This window comes from Rhincodon typus, chromosome 6 (assembly GCF_021869965.1).
Source record: "Rhincodon typus isolate 14 chromosome 6, sRhiTyp1.1, whole genome shotgun sequence".
NCBI classification, from domain to species: Eukaryota; Metazoa; Chordata; class Chondrichthyes; order Orectolobiformes; family Rhincodontidae; genus Rhincodon; species Rhincodon typus.
In genome coordinates, this window is record NC_063337.1 from 64,385,015 (window position 1) to 64,404,358 (window position 19,344).

Below are 19,344 nucleotides of genomic sequence, written 5' to 3' on the forward strand. Positions count from 1 at the left end.
TTCAATATGTCAAAAGTTCTAACTGTTCATGGTATCATTGCAGACAATGTGGAGACGCCATGGTGTAATTAAATGATTTGATGCACATTGAGTGCATTCTTGGGAGGAGCTGTAAGTTTCATTCATTGTTGTCATCTGGGAGAACAGGAACTTATTGGAGTGTGGGGAAAGCTGTGTTTTAGGAGAGATTCAGCACAGTGTAAGTCCTTAGCATTTCTTTCTCATAATGGGGAGTGCTTGCAAACTGATTTGTCACATCTCTGCAATGCTCCAGTATAAACTACAAACTTCACATTGGCCAGTGAAGTTAGGATTCAGCCTGAGAGAATGGAGTACAACAAGTTCAGATGGAGGCTGGGTGAAGGGAGCAAAGAACTTAAGGCGATTGATGTAACATCAACAGTTCGCAATAAAGAGAAAGGGTCCAGGTGGATTTGGAATTATAAGTCATGAATTTTAGTTTATGTAATGACCATTTTAAGACCAATGTGGGATAGAAAGTATTCTGAAAGGGAGTTAATTGATTTCATGTTGCTGCCATGATTACGTTCCAAGAAATACACACACATCCTCTGGTTTCATGAGAGTGAACAAAAAAGCAGTGTAGGGTAAGTAGAAAGTCGAATTCCATCAGCCGGTGTTTTATGTATAGCAGTTCAGAACAAATTGAGAATTTGTACAAAGAAAAAATGAACAGGATTCTTTCTGAATGAAATAATTTTCTGTTTGGCAATCTTTATACAGTTGCTGGTATAGAAAAGAGCAGAAGTATTTATCACAAATTAATTAATGTTTGAATTTTATTGATTTCATTTGGTTTATAGTAAGCATTTTAAGTGAAATATTGGCCAATAGTTTTCTTCCTGCTGGCATTGTGTGATTTCCTTTTTTTCTTAGAAATTATATCTCTCTATAGGAAGCGTAACAATTGCTTTAATAAAATCTGATGATTCTCATCACATACACAGTTAATAATGGCGTCAAGTGATAAGAACCAGAGAAAGAAAAAGTAAGTTATCTTAAAGTAATCTGCTGACGTGACTTATCAAAGATTTAAAAAGTTACTGCCATAGCTATGAAATTTTGAGACAAAGACAAATATTCATTCTCCACTTTCTTAATCTAGCAACCAGATTTAGTTGTTCTTCAATAATTCTTAGTAAAGATAAAACATTATTATAGCCCGTATCATGGAGAAATGAATAGCAACTGGATTTGGGACAGCAGTGAAGTTTCTGATTGACATACGCTTTTCCATTATAAATGTGTTCAGAAGCCAGTGTAAAAATACAAATATAGTGGTCATGTAAATCACAACAAGAAGTCCTTCTTTCAATGAGTTTGTGAAATAAATCATGTGGCTATCGATGAAGTGCTGCACAAAATTATAACTGCTAACCAGACTGCAAATCAAAAACTGTCATTGCATAGGTAGTTTGTACAAATAATTCTTTTTGGACGGAAGGAGGATATAGACCCTGCCAGTCAGTCTTTGGATGAAATCCCAAACGGTCATGTGGTCTGTGATAGCCCTCTCCTTCTAGAAGGTATTACCATAGTTCCATTGTTTTTCACACAAATGAATACTTTATATGCATGGGCATTGCCTTTCATCAAGGTTGTGATCTTGGAGAAATTTGAGACTTTTCAGGCATTGTTTAGTACTATCTGAGATAGTGTTTAATTAAGAAAATTTGATGTATTATAAAAGAGAGTTCCAGGTCATGAAAAGACCTTGCTAGGGGAATAGATCCTGATGATAAAACCAAGCAATCAAATGTTCATTCCTCACAATTACTCAGAATCATTGACAAAATCTCAGAATTCAAGCAGCTGATAAAAGTACAGTAAGGCACCTTGTATGTGAAATGCTGTTGTATTTTGTGATGCAGGTCTTGATGAATAGAATAGAATAGAGGGTTGGATAGTGACAATGAGTGATCATGATGCACAGAGAGACAGCCATCACATCCAAAGTCCATTTGCCCAGAGTTGGTATTCAGATGCCAAATATTCCAGAGAAGTCTTGTGAATGGTGGCACATGTTAATTGTGTGATATGCAGGAAAAGCTTTGGCAAGTTGAAATATTGTTGGACATTCAGAACAATGGCCAAGAGGAGAGGTCCATGCAGTGGTGGAATGTAGTTAAAAAGGGTGGAGAGTAAAAAAAACATGGTGCAAATGCTGATGGTGGGTCAAGAAGTGACTCAAGTATCAGGAACCAATTACGTATCAGAGAAAGACTCTTCAATTGTGCAAGAGAACATGCTTGCAATATTAGGAATGAGAGATATATAATTGTAATTAGAGGCTGTAACTTGAAATGAAGTGAAGACCATGGAACAGTCATGAAAAGGAGCTAGATGCAGAAGTGTTTGTCATTGTGAAGTTTTGGTGGCTGAAAACTAATAAGAAAGGCAAAATAAAGAGCATTAGATAGTTAGAAAATATTTGTGCTTGCAGATGGGACTTCTGTAAGGTTGGACTAATTGCAATTGCTGCAGGGTTTTGAAGAGCAACTGATTTGCTATAGATGTTAAAACATACTGTTTCAGAGTATTTTTTGTTCCTTTAGTTGCAATATCAATGGTGCATGAAAGAATTGACATAAAAATTATGTTTTTTGTGGTGTGATTGTTTTGAGCAAATTTTTTTTTGTGTTACCTGTTGAAACCGGTTGAAATGCAATGGGTGATAGCCATTCTTGGTTTCATTTCTCAGGCAATGCCGTAACCAATCAAACTCAACTTTGGCATCAAGGAGCTCAAGCAAAACTAGAGTCAGTGAGAATTGGAGGGAAAACTCTCTGCTGGCTGGAGTCATACCGAGCACAAAGGAAGGTTGCTGTAGTTGTTGGAGACAGTGGACCTAATAGTGACCTCTGGTGTATATACACCTCCAATCGAAACTATTCCAATTTAGCTCAACTTTATTGCTTTTCGTTTGTTAGCTATGTTTCTAGGTTTTCTCTTATGTGCCTTCATTTTTCTGACACATCTTATCCACCATGGTTTGAAAGTCCATATGTATTTAATCACTTGCATTCTTTACATTTACCCAGTTGCACACTTCAAATAAACTCTTAGGTTTATCAAACATAATTAGAGTTTAGTAAATGTGTGCTGGTTAACTTGACTATCGTATACACCTCCAAGTGCTTACCAGTTTTATCTTGACTTATGGCAGCTGCTAGAATCAGTTAAAAGTGTCAATTTTTCAAATCAGCATTTAAAATGGTTGTTTTGTGTTAATTATATATTTCTTACCTAAATATAATTCCATTGCAGTGAATATTTATAAGTATAGTATGTGCCAAATGATCCACGATAAACTGATCAAATCCTCTTCACTTCATCTTCCTCATACCTCTGAAGGATCTCAGTGGAAGATTGATGCAAAGATTCCTCTTTCAATCTATCCCTAATGTACAGTATTCCAAATACAATTGTATTTTAAAATACCACAACATCAAAAACAGAATGTTAACTTTTTAGTCGTGGAAATCACAGACATTTTACTGTGTTAAGGCACTATATTAATTCAAGATGATGTTGAAACAAATCTAATATAGTATAGATTCCCTCTTCCAGAAGAGAAGAGTTAGGGCAAGACTAAAAACATTTCGACTAAAAGTTATGTGCACAGGTTACTAAGATTGAAATGGGTATCAGCAACTAGGTAAGGTATTAACTACCACTAACATTAATTTTGCCTTCAAATGTCGCTGTCAGTGTTTGAACAAACAGAACTGATGACTTCAATGGTAAAGAGGTTTTTGTAACCAGTTACATAAGCCTGCATTTTCATTTTTATTTCAAAATCTGCTAAATAACTCCAGATTTTCCCAATCTTTTTGTCTCCTGACTTTGTCATTTATTTTGGCAAAGTTTTATAACAGATGATTTTCAAAGCAGAGGTATCAACATATCGAATATTGTATGGCAGCGAGTGGGAATCACACCTTGTGCTTGCTGCATTGTGAACCTTTCCAGTGGCTCGCGGACAGTCGTACTATCTGATATGTAAGACTTGTGGGCACTTCAATCTTTCTTGCATTTATTTAAACAAGTGTCAATGCAGAAATATTCCTTTCTTGGTCTTTTAGCATTTTAAGTTGCAAGTAACATTGCTTACTAATTCCATGACTAAATATCACACTTGATTAACATTGAGCTACACAGACAAAGAAGATCCAGTCATTTGCAAACCATGCAAATTTACTGACCAAGCTGCAACTAGTGGATTTGAGATGACTATCTGGTATATCACAAAAATCTTTATAAGTTAGCACCTTGTGGACTGAGTTGTAACTAATTTCTTTCACACATACACAATTATTTTGAAAACCTTGTTTCATCCTGGAAAATTAATTTTATATTTGTGCAATGTCATATTGATCAATTATGATAAAGGATGTGACCTATTTCTAAACTGTGTTTAAAGCTTATTCATGATTGTTCGACATCTACGTGTCATCTGTGTTTATGTCCTGAATGATTTGTTCTACTCTAAAATTTGATTAAAAATGGACCCTAATAAGTAAATGTTACCTTTGGCTTACTGTCTGTGGGAATAATTTAATGTTATTGGCTGATTACCCTGTCAGATGAAATCATTTTTGCGAGCACCTCCAGATTCCCTTGTCTCGGCACAAGAACAAAAGAACAAAGAAAATTACAGCACAGGAACAGGCCCTTCGGCCCTCAAAGCCTGTACCGATCCAGATCTATCTAAACCTGTTGCCTATTTTCCAAGGATCTGTATCCCTCTGCTCCCTGCCCATTCATGTATCTGTCTAGATACATCTTAAATTACACTATCGTGCCCACCTCTACCACCTCCGCTGGCAACGCGTTCCAGTCACCCACCACCCTCTGCGTAAAGAACTTTCCACGCATATCTCCCTTAAACTTTTCCCCACTCACCTTGAAATCGTGATCCCTAGTAATGGAGTCCCCCACTCTGGGGAAAAAGCTTCTTGCTATCCACCCTGTCCATACCTCTCATGATTTTGTAGACCTCAATCAGGTCCCCCTTCAATGTCCATCTTTCTAATGTAAATAATCCTAATCTACTCAACCTCTCTTCACAGCTAGTGCCCTCTATACCAGGCAACATCCTGGTGAACCTCCTTTGCATCCTCTCCAAAACATTCACATCCTTTTGGTAATGTGGCGACCAGAACTGTACGCAGTATTCCAAATGTGGTCAAACCAAAGTCCTATACAACTGTAACATGACCTGCCAACTCTTGTACTCAATACCCCGTTCGATGAATGAAAGCATGCCGTATGCCTTCTTGACCACTCTATCCACCTGTGTTGCCACCTTCAGGGTACAATGGACCTGAACACCCAGATCTCTCTGTGCATCAATTTTCCCCAGGGCTTTTCCATTTACCGTATAGTTCACTCTTGAATTGGATCTTCCAAAATGCATCACCTCACATTTGCCTGGATTGAACTCCATCTGCCATTTCTCTGCCCAACTCTCCAATCTATCTATATTCTGCTGCATTCTCTGACAGTTCCCTTCACTATCTGCTACTCCACCAATCTTAGTGTCATCTGCAAACTTGCTAATCAGACCATCTATACCTTCCTCCAGATCATTTATGTATATCACAAACAACAGTGGTCCCAACACAGATCCCTGTGGAACACCACTGGTCACAGTTCTCCATTTTGAGAAACTCCCTTCCACTACAACTCTCTGTCTCCTATTGCCCAGCCAGTTCTCTATCCATCTAGCTAGTATACCCCGGATCCCATGCGACTTCACTTTCTCTATCAGCCTACCATGGGGAACCTTATCAAATGCCTTACTGAAGTCCATGTATATGACATCCACAGCCCTTCCCTCATCTATCGACTTTGTCACTTCCTCAAAGAATTCTATCAAGTTGGTAAGACATGACCTTTCCTGCACAAAACCATGCTGCTATCACTAATAAGCCCATTTTCTTCCAAATGTAAATAGATCCTATCCCTCAGTATCTTCTCCACCAGCTTCCCCATAACTGACGTCAGGCTCACTGGTCTATAATTACTTGGATTATCCTTGCTACCCTTCTTAAACAAGGGGACAGCATTAGCAATTCTCCAGTCCTCCGGGACCTCACCCGTGCTCAAGGATGCTGCAAAGATATCTGTTAAGGCCCCAGCTATTTCCTCTCTCGCTTCCCTCAGTAACCTGGGATAGATCCCATCCGGACCTGGGGACTTGTCCACCCTAATGCCTTTTAGAATACCCAACACTTCCCCCCTCCTTATGCCAACTTGACCTGGAGTAATCAAACATCTATCCCTAACCTCAAAATCTGTCATGTCCCTCTCCTCGGTGAATACCGACGCAAAGTACTCATTAAGAATCTCACTCATTTTCTCAGACTCCTTGCATAACTTCCCTCCTTTGTCCTGGAGTGGGCCAACCCTTTCTCTTTGCTAGTCTCACAATTTCACCTGTCATCCATGGTTCCCTAATCTTGCCCTTTCTATCCCTCATTTTCACAGGGACATGTCTGTCCTGCACTCTACTCAACCTCTCTTTAAAAGCCTCCCACATATCAAATGTGGATTTACCCTCAAACAGCTGCTCCCAATCCACACTCCCCAGGTCCTGCCAAATTTTACTACCGTTGGCCTTCTCCCAATTCAGCACTCTTTCTTTAGGACCACTAAGAGGGACGGCTTGGTGGCTCAGTGGTTAGCACAGCTGCCTCCCAGCGCAAGGGAGCCGGGTTTGATTCACCACTGTCTGTATGGAGTTTGTACAATCTCCTGTGTCTATGTGGGTTTCCTTTGGGTGCTCTGATTTCCTTCCACAGTCCAAAGATGTGCAGGTTAGATGGATTGGCCATGCTAAACTGCCCATTGTGTCCATGGATGTGCAAGCTAGTTGGATTAGCCATGGGAAATACAGGCTTACGAGGGATAGGGGCTGGGTCTGGGTGAGATGCTTTTTGGAGGATTGATGCAGACTCAGTGGGCCGAATGGCCTGATCTCACACTATGGATTCCATGATACAAGCTGATTTTGGAAAAAGGTGATATCTAGAAAAATTAGTCTCAGAAAAATTATCACTTTGTTGCTAACTATAAATCTAGGCCATTGTCTGTAATTTTGTAATCCACTGTCCTAATTATCATAGTCATACAGCGTAGGAACAGTCCCTATAGCCCACGATATCTATGCCAACCCCAAACATTAGACTACACTCATCTATTTACCTGCACTTGGTCCATAGCCTACCATGCCCTGGCATTTTAAGTACTCATCCTGGTGCCTCTTTCTTGTTGCAAAGGTATCTGCCTCCACACACTCTCAGGCAGCACGGTCCATATTTCTAACACCCTCTGGGTGAAAAAATTCTTTCTTAGATCTCTTCTGAACACTTACTGCTCATCTTAACCTTATACCCTCTGGTCTTAAATACATCTGCCATGAGGATACAATTCTCACGATATACTCTGTCTATATCATTTATAATTTTGTATATCTCAATCAGATTCCCCCTCAGCTTCCTGTACTCCAAGGGAAACAAACGCAGCCTATCCGGTCTCTCATAAGTGAGACTTTCCATCCCAGGCAATATCCTGATGAATTTTGTCTGCACCTTTTCCAGTGCAACCATTTCCTTTTGATAGTGTGGTGACCAGAGCTGCACACAGTATTCCATCTGTGGCTTTACCTTGCACTCACAAGGATATGCCCTATGTGGTAAATGGAAAAGCCCTGGGGAAAATTGATGTACGGAGAGATCTGGGTGTTCAGGTCCATTGTATCCTGAAGGTGGTAACGCAGGTGGATAGAGTGGTCAAGAACGCATACGGCATGCTTTCATTCATTGGACGGGGTATTGAGTACAAGAGTTGGCAGGTCGTGTTACAGTTGTATAGGACTTTGGTTCGACCACATTTGGAATACTGCGTACAGTTCTGGTCGCCACATTACCAAAAGGATGTGGATGCTTTGGAGAGGATGCAGAGGAGGTTCACCAGGATGTTGCCTGGTATGGAGGACACTAGCTGTGAAGAGAGGTTGAGTAGATTAGGATTATTTACATTAGAAAGACAGACGTTGAGGGGGGACCTGATTGAGGTCTACAAAATCATGAGAGGTATAGACAGGGTGGATAGCAAGAAGCTTTTTCCCAGAGTGGGGGACTCAATTACTAGGGGGTCACGATTTCAAGGTGAGAGGGGAAAAGTTTAAGGGAGATATACGTGGAAAGTTATTTACGCAGAGGGTGGTGGGTGCCTGGAATGCGTTGCCAGCAGAGGTGGTAGAGGCGGGCACGATAGCGACATTTAAGATGTATCTAGATAGATACATGAATGGACAGGGAGCAGAGGGATACAGATCCTTGGAAAATAGGCGACAGGTTTAGATAGAGGATCTGGATTGGCGCAGGCTTGGAGGGCCGAAGGGCCTGTTCCTGTGCTGTAACTTTTTTTGTTCTTTGTTCGTTGATTAAATTCCATCTGCCATTGCTCTGCCTAATTTACCAGCTGGTCAATATCACGCTGTGGCCTGAGACCCTTCCTTACGACCAATAGCCTTGCCACTTTTCATGTCATCTGCAAACTCACTAATTCTACCTTCTGCATTCACATCCAAGCTGTTAATGTATATAACAAACAGCAAGGGTCCCAGCACCTGAACCATGTAGTACACCACTGATCAGAGCTTCCAAGTACAAAAACTGCCTTCCACCACTCTTTGTCTCCTATTTGTAAGCAAATTTTGGATCAATTTTTGCCAACTTGATCCCATGGGCAGTTTTTTTGGACTAGCCTTCCACATGGAACTTCATCAAAGGCCTTACTGAAGTCCATGTAAACCATATGAACTACACTACTTTCATCAAATAATGTAGCCACGTTTTCAAAAAATTCAATTGAATTAGTAAGATAGGATCTCCTCTAACAAACCCATACTGATTATCCCTGCCTTTCCAACTATTGATTAATACTGTCCTTCAGCATTTTTCGTCTAATAGTTTTCCTACCACTCAAGCCAACCTAACTGGGCTGTAATTACCTGGCCTGTTCTCAAACAGAGGAGTGTCATTAGCTATTATTCAGTCATCTGGCACTTCACCTATGGCCAGCAAGATATTAAATATGTCTCCCAGGGGCCCAGCAATCTCCTTCCTTACCTCCCATAGCAGCTTAGGATACATCTCATTAGGCCCTGGGGATTTGTGCATCTGTATGCCCATTAAACATCTAATACCTTCTCTTTATTAATCTTAACGTGTTCCAAAACCTTACTGTCCCAAATGAAATCCCCAGCTACAACATCTTTCTCCTGTATGAATTCAGATGAGAAAGATTCATTAAAAACCTCACATACGTCCACTGGCTCCATGCACAGTTTAAACCTTTGGTCTCTACTAGGTCTCATCCTTTCCCTGGTAATCCAAAATATACTTGAAATAAGTCCACAGAGGCCGGTATTTCATCACCAAGTCACTCTTTATTTACATATGGAAAATCCTTGACACTGATCCAGCTCTCAGTGAACAGGATGTCTGGCACTCATATTCTTACTTGTCAGGCAGGGCTCCTTGATTGGACCAGATTAACAGCCCCAATCAGGGAATTCATATTCTATGATGTCCACCTGGCTGACCTCATTACACTCACTACAATACTTACAAGAAGCCTTTGGATTTTTCTTGATCCCATCTGCCAAAGATATTTCTTGGCCTCTCTTTGCCCTAGTTATTTCCTTTTTCAGCAACCTCCTACATTCTCTATACTTTAGAAGGGCCTTCTTTGTTTTTAAAATACTGCATCTTACATATGCTTCCTTTTTATTTTTTACCATACTTTCGATATCACTTGACATCCAGGGTTCCCTGGGCCTACTGCCCTTGCCCTTCACTCTTAGAAGAATGCACTGCCCCTTAAATTTCACTATACTACTTTTAAAAGACTTCCATTTTCCAAATGTAGACTTACCTACAAGTAACTACTCTCAGCTACTATATTTGTCAGATCCTGTCTAATGATATTGAAATTGACCTTGCCCCAAGTTAGACACTGAATATCTGCGCTATCCTTATCCCTTTTCATAATGACTTTGAAATGTAGAGTTATGGTAACTATCCCCAAAGCATTTGCCCATTGAAACATCAACCACTTAACCAGCTTTATTCCCCAGGATTAGGTCTAGCACTGACCATCTCTAGTAGGACTATATACATACTAGCATAAAATGCTCTCCTGAATGCACTTTAAAAATTCCACCCAGTCTGATCCTTTATACTAAGATGATCCCACTGCTGTTCTTTCAGTTTTTACAACTATACTCCTGTTTCTCTCACACCTTACTGTGATTTGCTTCCATATCTGCTCCTCTGTTTCTCTCTGACTGTTGAGAGGCCTATCGTATAAACCCAGCAAGGTAATTGCCCCATTTTTATTTCTTAGCTCCACCCAGATGGCCTCATTTGAAGACCCTTCAATGATGTCCTCCCTCACTGCTGCAGTGATGGTTTGCTTTATCAAAAATGCAATGCCCCTATCATCTCTCTTACTTCTCCACCATATCCCACCTGAAACTTTTATACCATAGAATGTTGAACTGCCATACCTGTCTGTCCTTCAACCATGTCTCAGTGATTATCCACCAAATTGTTTCTCAATCAAAGGCTTGCAAAAACATACATATTTTCACATATTCTTATATTTGAGGTGCAATAACTTTAAGTTGCACAAAATATTCAATTTGTATTAGATCATATTGTTCATTCATGTGCGCTCTGCTGAAATGCACATCCTTAGCTCACTGAATATTGATGCTTCATCCTGAGCCATTTTCTAGATGTTTTTATATCAATGGTAATTTGCCATTGTCTGTCCCCCTCAGGGACAGGGCAAACAGGCACATCCCAAGTCTACATTGGCCAGCACAGAGCTATTGTCATTCTTCTGAACTACAAAATAGCCATTGAACCAACTGAAGTAATCAGTCCCTGATAGATGCTATGTTTATTTGTGTCTTGAATAAGGCCATTCCATACACATTTGGTGAATAACTACACAGAAATTTCCATGAACCAGTGCACTTCTCTAGCTTGCACCCTAGACATATTAAAGAAGCCATCCTCTACAGACAAGCCTTGTGCATACACAGGATCTGCTCAGATGAGAAGGAATGGACACCTAAAGATTTTAAAGGACACCCTCATAAGAACGGGATACAAGTCTCAACTCCTCGATCGCCAGTTCCAACATGCCAAAGCAAAAAACTGCACTGACCCACTCAGAAGGCAGACACAGGATACATCCAATAGAGTACCCTTCGGCATCCAGTACTTTCCCTGAGTGGAGAAACTATGCCATGTTCTTCATAGCCTTAAACTTGTCATCAATGACGATGTGCATCTCATCAAGATCATCCCTATGCCTCCACTTCTCACCAAACCTTAAACAAACCGTCATTTACAATAAACTACACAACCTTCAGAACAACATCGATGACAACACCACACAACCTCTGCAAGACATGTCAGATCATTAACATGGATACTATCATCACACGTGGGAACACCACGCACCATGCCCATGGAAGCTACATCATGTGACTCTACCAATGTTGTCTCTCTCATAAATGCGCAACAATCACCATACAGGAATGTTCCCTCCCAGTCAGGGAACACTTCTGCAGTCAAAGACATTCAGTCTCCAGTCTTTGGGTAAATCCTCCAAGGCGGATTTCGAGAATCACAACAACGCAGAATCACTGAGCAGAAACTGATAGCCAAGTTCCGTATCCATGAAGATGGCCTCAACTGTGATCTTGGGTTCATGTCGCGCTACATGTGACCACACCACTGTTCTGTATCTGTAAAATCTTCCTTATTGTCCTGTTTTGACACCATCACCTTGATAAATTGTTATGAGCTCTCTACCTTAATTACTTTGTGCAGTTTTGGATTACTTATTACTTTGGTTAGCCCTCGGCATGCGACTGTTATATCTATCATATTATTCTAGTCATTCAGTTTGTCTCCAGCACCATCTTATTTTTAATTTCTTGTAATTTTCTTTCTGCCCCATTTAATCAGATTATAGGTCACCTTCGCTTGTTATTCAGCTGTTGACACTTCAGTCAGACTATCTAACACTCTTGGTCACCTGTCACCTGCAGAAACTTATTTGACACTCCACTGGCATCAGTTGTATGATCTTTTGATCTCTCTGTCTGTGTGCTGTTCCCTGTCACTTGATTTGATCAAGGGTCTGCACTCTGAAACCTTGTGATTTTAAGTAAACCTGTTGCACTATAACCTGGTATTGTGTGACTTCTGACTTTGTCCACCTAACCTACACATGCTTGGACAGTATGGACATTTTAGCATGGCCAATCCATCTAACCTGCAGATCTTTGGACTCTTATTTAACCATACAAGCATAATCCTTGCCAGCAAATCACCACTTACGTGAGAGTGTGATGCACAAAGTAAAATTGAATTCAGTGGAAATCAGGGAAAGGATCTTCACTGCCCAGAACATACCTGACACCAGAAAAGATAGTGAAGAAGAGTTTTCTCCCCACAGATTTCACCAGATCTGCTGAATTTCTTAAACAATTTCTGTGCAGTTTATTTTCTTGTTTTTTTAAGATCATGGTGGTTGTTGGCGTTCAATCATCTCTGCTCCAGGACATCGCTGTAGGAATTCCTAGACCAGCTGCCTCATTGATGACCTTGCCTTTCAATATAGTGAGGATCACAAGAGCAAAATACCTCAAATACCATTACCAGCATTTTCTGCTTTTTTTTTCCCATAAGTGAAGACTTTCACTGATGATTATATAATTTTCAGTTCCATTCCCAACTTTCCAGGTAATGAAGCCATTTGTGCATGCATGTAGCAAGACCTGTTCAAGATATAGGTTTTGGATGCTCAGTGGCAACTAACAATCCTGCCGACCACCTTCGCTTGTCTTTCGATGGCATGATCATCATTGATACCCCTACCATCAAAATTACAGGATATAGGGGAGGGGAATTGGTGTGGAATGGTGGTTCTCATTGACCTGAACCTTAAATGGTCTAGCAACATAAATACTATGGCCAGGAAAGCAGGTCAGATGTTGGAAATTCAGTAGTGAGTGAGTCATCTCCTGATTCCCCAAAGTCTTGCCAACACTTGCAAGGCAGAAATCATGGAATCCCTGCAGAGTGGAATCCCTGTAGAGTGGAAGCAGACCATTTGGTCCATCGAGCCCACACCGACCCTTTGAAGAGCATCCCACCCAGATTCACTCCCTACCCCTATAGCCCTGCATTCACCATGGCTAATCTACCTAACCTTCACATCCCTGGACACTATGGGTAATTTAGTATGGCCAATCCACCTAACCTGCACATCTTCAGTCAGTGGGATGAAAGTAGAGCACCCAGAGGAAACCCACGCAGACACTGGAAGAATGTGCAAACTGCACTCAGTCAGTCGCCTGACAGTGTAATCGAACCCAGGTCCCTGGTGCTGTGAGGCACTAGTGCTAACCACTGAGTCACCATGCCGCCAAGTCAAGGGTATAGGGTCTTTACCTGGCTCAATAAATGCAGCTCCAATATCGCCCAAGAAGCTCAAAACCGTTTCAGGATAAAGCAGCCCATTTAATCGGCACCCAGTCTACCACCTTAAACATTCACTGTCTACAGCACCAGGGCACAATGGCAACAATTTGTACTGCAGGAATATGAAATTGCTTCTACAGTACTTCCTAAACTGCTCCCTTTGCTTCCTAGAAGTTCGAGGGAAGCTGGTGAATGAGAACACATCTACATCCACATTCTCCTCCAAGCAATGCATAAATCCTGTCTTGGAAAATATCACTATTCCTTCATCATCACTGGATCAAAATCCTGGATCTCAATTAACAGTACTTCATGTCAAAATTATTGCTCAGCACCTCAATTAGGAATGCTGACATCCCATAAATAAATACATTTCCTTTTTTTTCCCTCGCTCGCGCTTCTTCATCTTCCTTTTATGTGCATCTGTGTTATTCCCTTTAAATAGACTGGTTAAAGAAAATGGAGTGAAGAATATTAGATGGATAATATCATTACTTCCCCAGATTTCTGCCTGTACCTTTTTTCACAGAATGACAAAAGAAATTTAGAGTGTTCAGTTAATATCTCAAAAGGAGTATTTCTACTTTGGCACATGTAATACATACCTTGTGCATGGAACAAAAATCAAATATATGTTCAATAATCAATTAAATAATAAGTTAAATTACATTTTTAAAATTAGAACATTTAAAATATAATTTGTACATGTAATGAAAGAAAAAATAAAATTTGCTTTGTTTCCAGAGCAATCCTTACTTTTGCTGTCCAGTTTCTGCCCTAAGCAGTCCTGATTAAAGTATTGTACTCCTATCTCCACTTCCTAGATTTTGATGAAGTTTCTTTAGATACCTAACTTAATTAAATAACTGAATATTTTACATGGAACTGTTCTGTCCCTGTGGTTTCAGTTAAGTACTTGATTGACTTCATGACTGAATTTTACTTTTCATGCTGGTGATTTGTGTTTGAAAGGGAATACTTGGAGCTACTTCAGGCATCTTCCCATTAATTTTTGGGTCAGGTGGGTTTTTCACATTCAGCAAGCAGAACAGATGTCTGAAGGTCAAAATTGGCTTGACTTCAAACAGTTAATACATAAATGGTTTCTTCGACTGTTTTGATTACTTGACCTTTAAACACTGACTGAATGCCAGGATGAACTTTATGTCCAAATCTATTTGACATTGTGTGTCTGTTCAATGATATATGCTCTTATAATGACTAGGTGCTGGAGATGCTTTGATTGGGTCAAAAATCTAAATTTAGATTGGAGTAATAATTTGTAGAGTACAAAGATCATAAAAGTGCTGACCATAGCATGTGGTTGATTCTATACTGCCTTCTGGGCATTTAGGGATGGACAATAAATGCTAACATAGTATTTAAAAAATTCTCCAGATTTTTTTTTATGTGAAGAACTGACGAGATTCAATTTTAATAGACACTCATCGCTGGACAGAGGTTTGCCTACAGCTGCCAGCAGTATCATAGTGTAGCATGAGTATCCAAGCACAGAACCTAACCTTCCTTGAGAACACTGACAAGAATTCTGTTTTCTTTTTCAAATCTGTCTTTGGGAAAATGCCAGCTGTCTCAGAAGCTATTTGCCACAGCAACACAAGTGTAGTGTGGAGCTTGAGGCTTTGTACACTTCGTAGTTCACGGTGATTTGGATAAAACACGTATAAACAGTGAGAATATGATGGAGGAAAGGGGTGGAGAAAATCCAGAAGGAATTGCAAGGGAAAATCATAGAGGTAGGAGGAAGCAAGATACTTCTTACTGGTAAGGCTTTAGTTATTTGTTAAATTTAATTCTTTTACTTAATTTTTGGATATAAATTAAACGTGTAATTTTACACTTGACGATCCTTATTTTGATTATAAGTTAATAAAATGCATTCCCACTGTTAATTAGACTGTTTAAAATGGAATATGTAAACAAATACTTGGTGTACCTAAAAAAGCACCTTGTCCTTTAATTCTTAAAGCCATTGACAATTGCATGACATCTGTATTCAAGTTTGACCTAAGATGTGGTTATGTTTAGGGATTTACGTGATGTTACGTCAGATGATTTCAGGAAAATTGATCTTTCCTTATACAAGTGGATTCACTGGGAGGTAAGTAGTGGCTCCAATATCAGTTTGTTATAATGGTAGTCTGAATATAATACTGCTGCCCCTGGCATTGATGTCATAGAAATGTGAAGCTACTTCCCCAAGATTCTCTAGAGCTAGTAGTGCTATATTTTAAGAGTGAACTTGCAATGTCTCGATACTTCACTTTGACTGAGAATATCCTTTGATATATGTGAAGTAGGAAAGAAAAGTTGAGGCCTCATGTAAAAATGTGGACCGATGAGCCATAATGAATGTAATTTTTATGATCCATGAACAGACAGAGCCTGAACATTTTTGTCATTTAAAAACAGATTTTATATTCATTTGATCTCTCTCCAGCTTTGATCAAAATGCCAATTTAAATCAGGATTTGGTTTTGTACTCATTAATCTGCAAATATGTAACATTTCAGAAGTTCATTTTTCTTTACAAGGTCTTTGCTAGATCACAATTATGACAACTAGTTCTACTCTTAGCCTACATACTAAATAAATCACTACATTTTTCCAAAAACCAATCTGTGGAATTATATTCTTTTTTCTTGATTCAGGTAGAATATGAGAGTTCCCAACCTGCATCAAGCAGTTATTTCAAAAAGAATCACCAGTCTTTCAAAATTCAAAGTTTTCTTTCAGCTTCTTGGCTGTGAAAAGAACCTAACCTGAAAAGCTTGAAATGTCAACCACTGTGCACAAATATTTATGACCCTTTCCAAAAAGTATGCACGTACCTTTGAACCCAAACTATAAAATTTGTCTGTATGTGTTTTCCAAATGTAAACCCAACCCAATTGTTTCAAAATCTTCGGAGGTAGTAAAAACTGCCAATGCAGGATAACACAGCAAGGAGGGGTCAAGGAGGCCGTGATGAAACAAGTAAAGGTGAGTGTAGGTATGCATTAGTGGGGATTGGTCAGTGAGGTGGGAGATGCGGATAGGTAGGAGAGAAGATGGACAGGTCAATGAGGTGGGGGTGAGAGGGGATGCTGATCTTAGGATGAGGGCGTGGGTGGGGAGATTTTGAAGCTAGTAAAGCCCACATTGAGACCATTGGGTTGTAGGCTTCCAAGGCATAATATGAGGTGCTGTTCCTCCAGTTTCCAGGTGGCATCGTTGTAACACTGGAGGAGGCCCAGGATGGACATGTCGTTCAGGGAGTGGGAGGGGGCATTGAAGTGGTTCGCAACTGGGAGGTGTTGTCATGTGTCACGAACTGAGCTTAGGTGGAGGTTTTTTTTGGGGCCTGGGATGGAGGTGTTTTTTGGGGCCTGGGATGGAGGTGTTTTTTGGGGTCTAGGATGGAGGTATCATCCCATCAACCTCCAGATTCAATGCATCATTCTCCGCCACTTCCGCCACCTGCAATCGGACCCCACTATGAAGGATATATTTTCCTCCCCACCCTTCTCTGCCTTCCGGAGGGACCGCTCTCTCCGCGACTCCCTCGTCCACTCCATACTCCCACTAGCCCCACCATCTCCGCCACCTATCCCTCTAACCGCAGGAGGTGCTACACCTGCCCCTATACCTCCCCTCTCACCTCCATCCCAGGCCCCAAAAAAACCTTCCACATCAAATAGATGTTCACCTGCACATCCGCTACTGTGGACTATTGTATCCGCTGTTCCCAATGTGGCCTCCTCTACATCGGTGAGACCAAGTGGAGGCTCAGAGACCGCTTTGTAGACCACCTACGATCGGTTTGCGACAAACGACAACACCTCCCAGTCGTGAACCACTTCATCTCCCCCTCCCACTCCCTGGACAACATGTCCATCTTGGGCCTCCTCCAGTGTCACAACGATGTCACCCGGAAACTGGAGGAACAGCACCTCATATTCCACCTTGGAAGCCTACAACCCAGTGGTCTCAATGTGGACTTTACAAGCGTCAAAATCTCCCCACCCCCGACCTCTTCCCAAGACCAGCCCTGTGCCCCCCATCTCTGCCTCATTGACCCGTCCATCTTCTCTCCCACCTATTTGCTCCTCCCACCTTACTGACCAATCCCCACCACCACTTAGCTATACTCACCTTTACTAGCTTCATCCCCGCCTCCTTGACCTGTCCGTCTTCTCTCCCACCTATCTGCTCCACTATCTACCTACTATCACCACCCCCCCCCCCCCTTTATTTCAGAGCCCCCTTCCCCCCCCCCATTTCTGAAGGGCCCCGACCCAAAACGTCAGCTTTCCTGCTCCTCTGATGCTGCCTGGCCTGCTGTGTTCCTCCAGCTCCACACTGTGTTGTTTCAAAATCTTGCCCCTCAAGTTTCCTGTGATCCTGGCCACAGCTCTTAAATTTTTCTTCATTACCGTGCCATGTTACTATTAAATTTTACTTTCACTTTTTCAAATTCCTAGTCTTCAAAAATGATTTCTCCAACCACACCAAGCCTGTGATTGACATGGATACTGAAATTTACCACCACTTTCGTAATCTACAGTTCCCTAACTAAGCAATGAACAGGCACCAACCTTACCACATCATCATGGCATATCTCAGGCACTCACAATACAGTTCTCCACTTGAATGCTGCATTTCGGAGAGCACCAACACCTTGCATCATAATGCTGCTACTAGGTTCCTTTGTAATCTAGCGGGGATGGGCATCATTCTCATGTACTACAGTGGGATGCATCTCAGGACTCTTTATTTGCTGATATAGTACTCATTCACTTCATGCCCGCTTGGATGCTCACACCATCTCTGCCTTGTTTTTGCTCCTCACTGCCTTATTCAGAATGTTACAGATTCACAGTAAAAACCGAAAGAACTGTGGATGTTGTAAATCAGGAACAAAGACAGAAGATGCTGGAAAAGCTCAGCAGGTCTGGCAGCATCTATGAAGAAGAAATCAGAGTTAACGGAAGGGTCACCGGACCTGAAACGTTAGCTGTGAATTTTTTTTCTTCACAGATGCTGCCAGACCTGCTAAGCTTTTCCAACAGATTCACAGTACTTCTGCTTGTCATGTTTACCAAAAATGCACAGTTAAGCAGGTGGACACATTGATGTACAACATTATGCTACATCAAATTAACACATAAATGTGTGCCAGCACCTTAAGCAGCAAACACATTGCATGTACTTCAAACAAAGGCCATTTCCCAAAGACTAAGGGGAGTAGTCTTCAGTGTGGTGGTACTATGCCTTTAAGTCTCTTTTGGAGAGGTGTTGCTATACTGGTGATGGAATGTCTGGTTCAGAAGCAGTGGGTATACAGCTTTGAGCTCCGACTGTTTCTTTTTAAAAAATCAGACAGAAGAAGCATGAGTGGTTGGAGTCAGGTTCACAAAGACCCAGGGTTTTAGTTTTGCTTTCAGTTGGGGTTTTGGAGTTTGAAGTAACTCCACAGAGGCCAGTACCCCGTCACCAATTCACCCTTTATTTACACATGCATAGTACTTGACATTGGTCCAGCTTCCTCAGAGCCAGCTCTCAGAATGAACAGAACCTCTGACACTCCTGTTTATGTCTGTCAGCCAGGGCTCTCTGATCAGACCACTTTAACAGCCCCAGTCAGGGAACTGATATTCTATGACCTTGTTATAATCTGGCTGACCTTGTTACAATCACTACACCCTTCTCCTCTATAGGATAGGAATTGCAGGATTCAGGA

General features: G+C 41.0%; 1 protein-coding gene across 1 annotated transcript in view; it reads left to right on the forward strand.

Moving 5' to 3' along the window:
* The first annotated feature begins 974 nt into the window (after positions 1-974).
* The window catches only part of khk (ketohexokinase), a 28,162-nt gene continuing 9,792 nt past the window's right edge, over positions 975-19,344 (forward strand). Inside the window, exons 1-3 of the mRNA XM_048598398.1 lie at positions 975-1,009; positions 3,868-4,023; positions 15,651-15,723. Coding sequence (XP_048454355.1) covers positions 975-1,009; positions 3,868-4,023; positions 15,651-15,723 — 264 coding nt within the window. The remainder of the gene's footprint in view (positions 1,010-3,867; positions 4,024-15,650; positions 15,724-19,344) is intronic.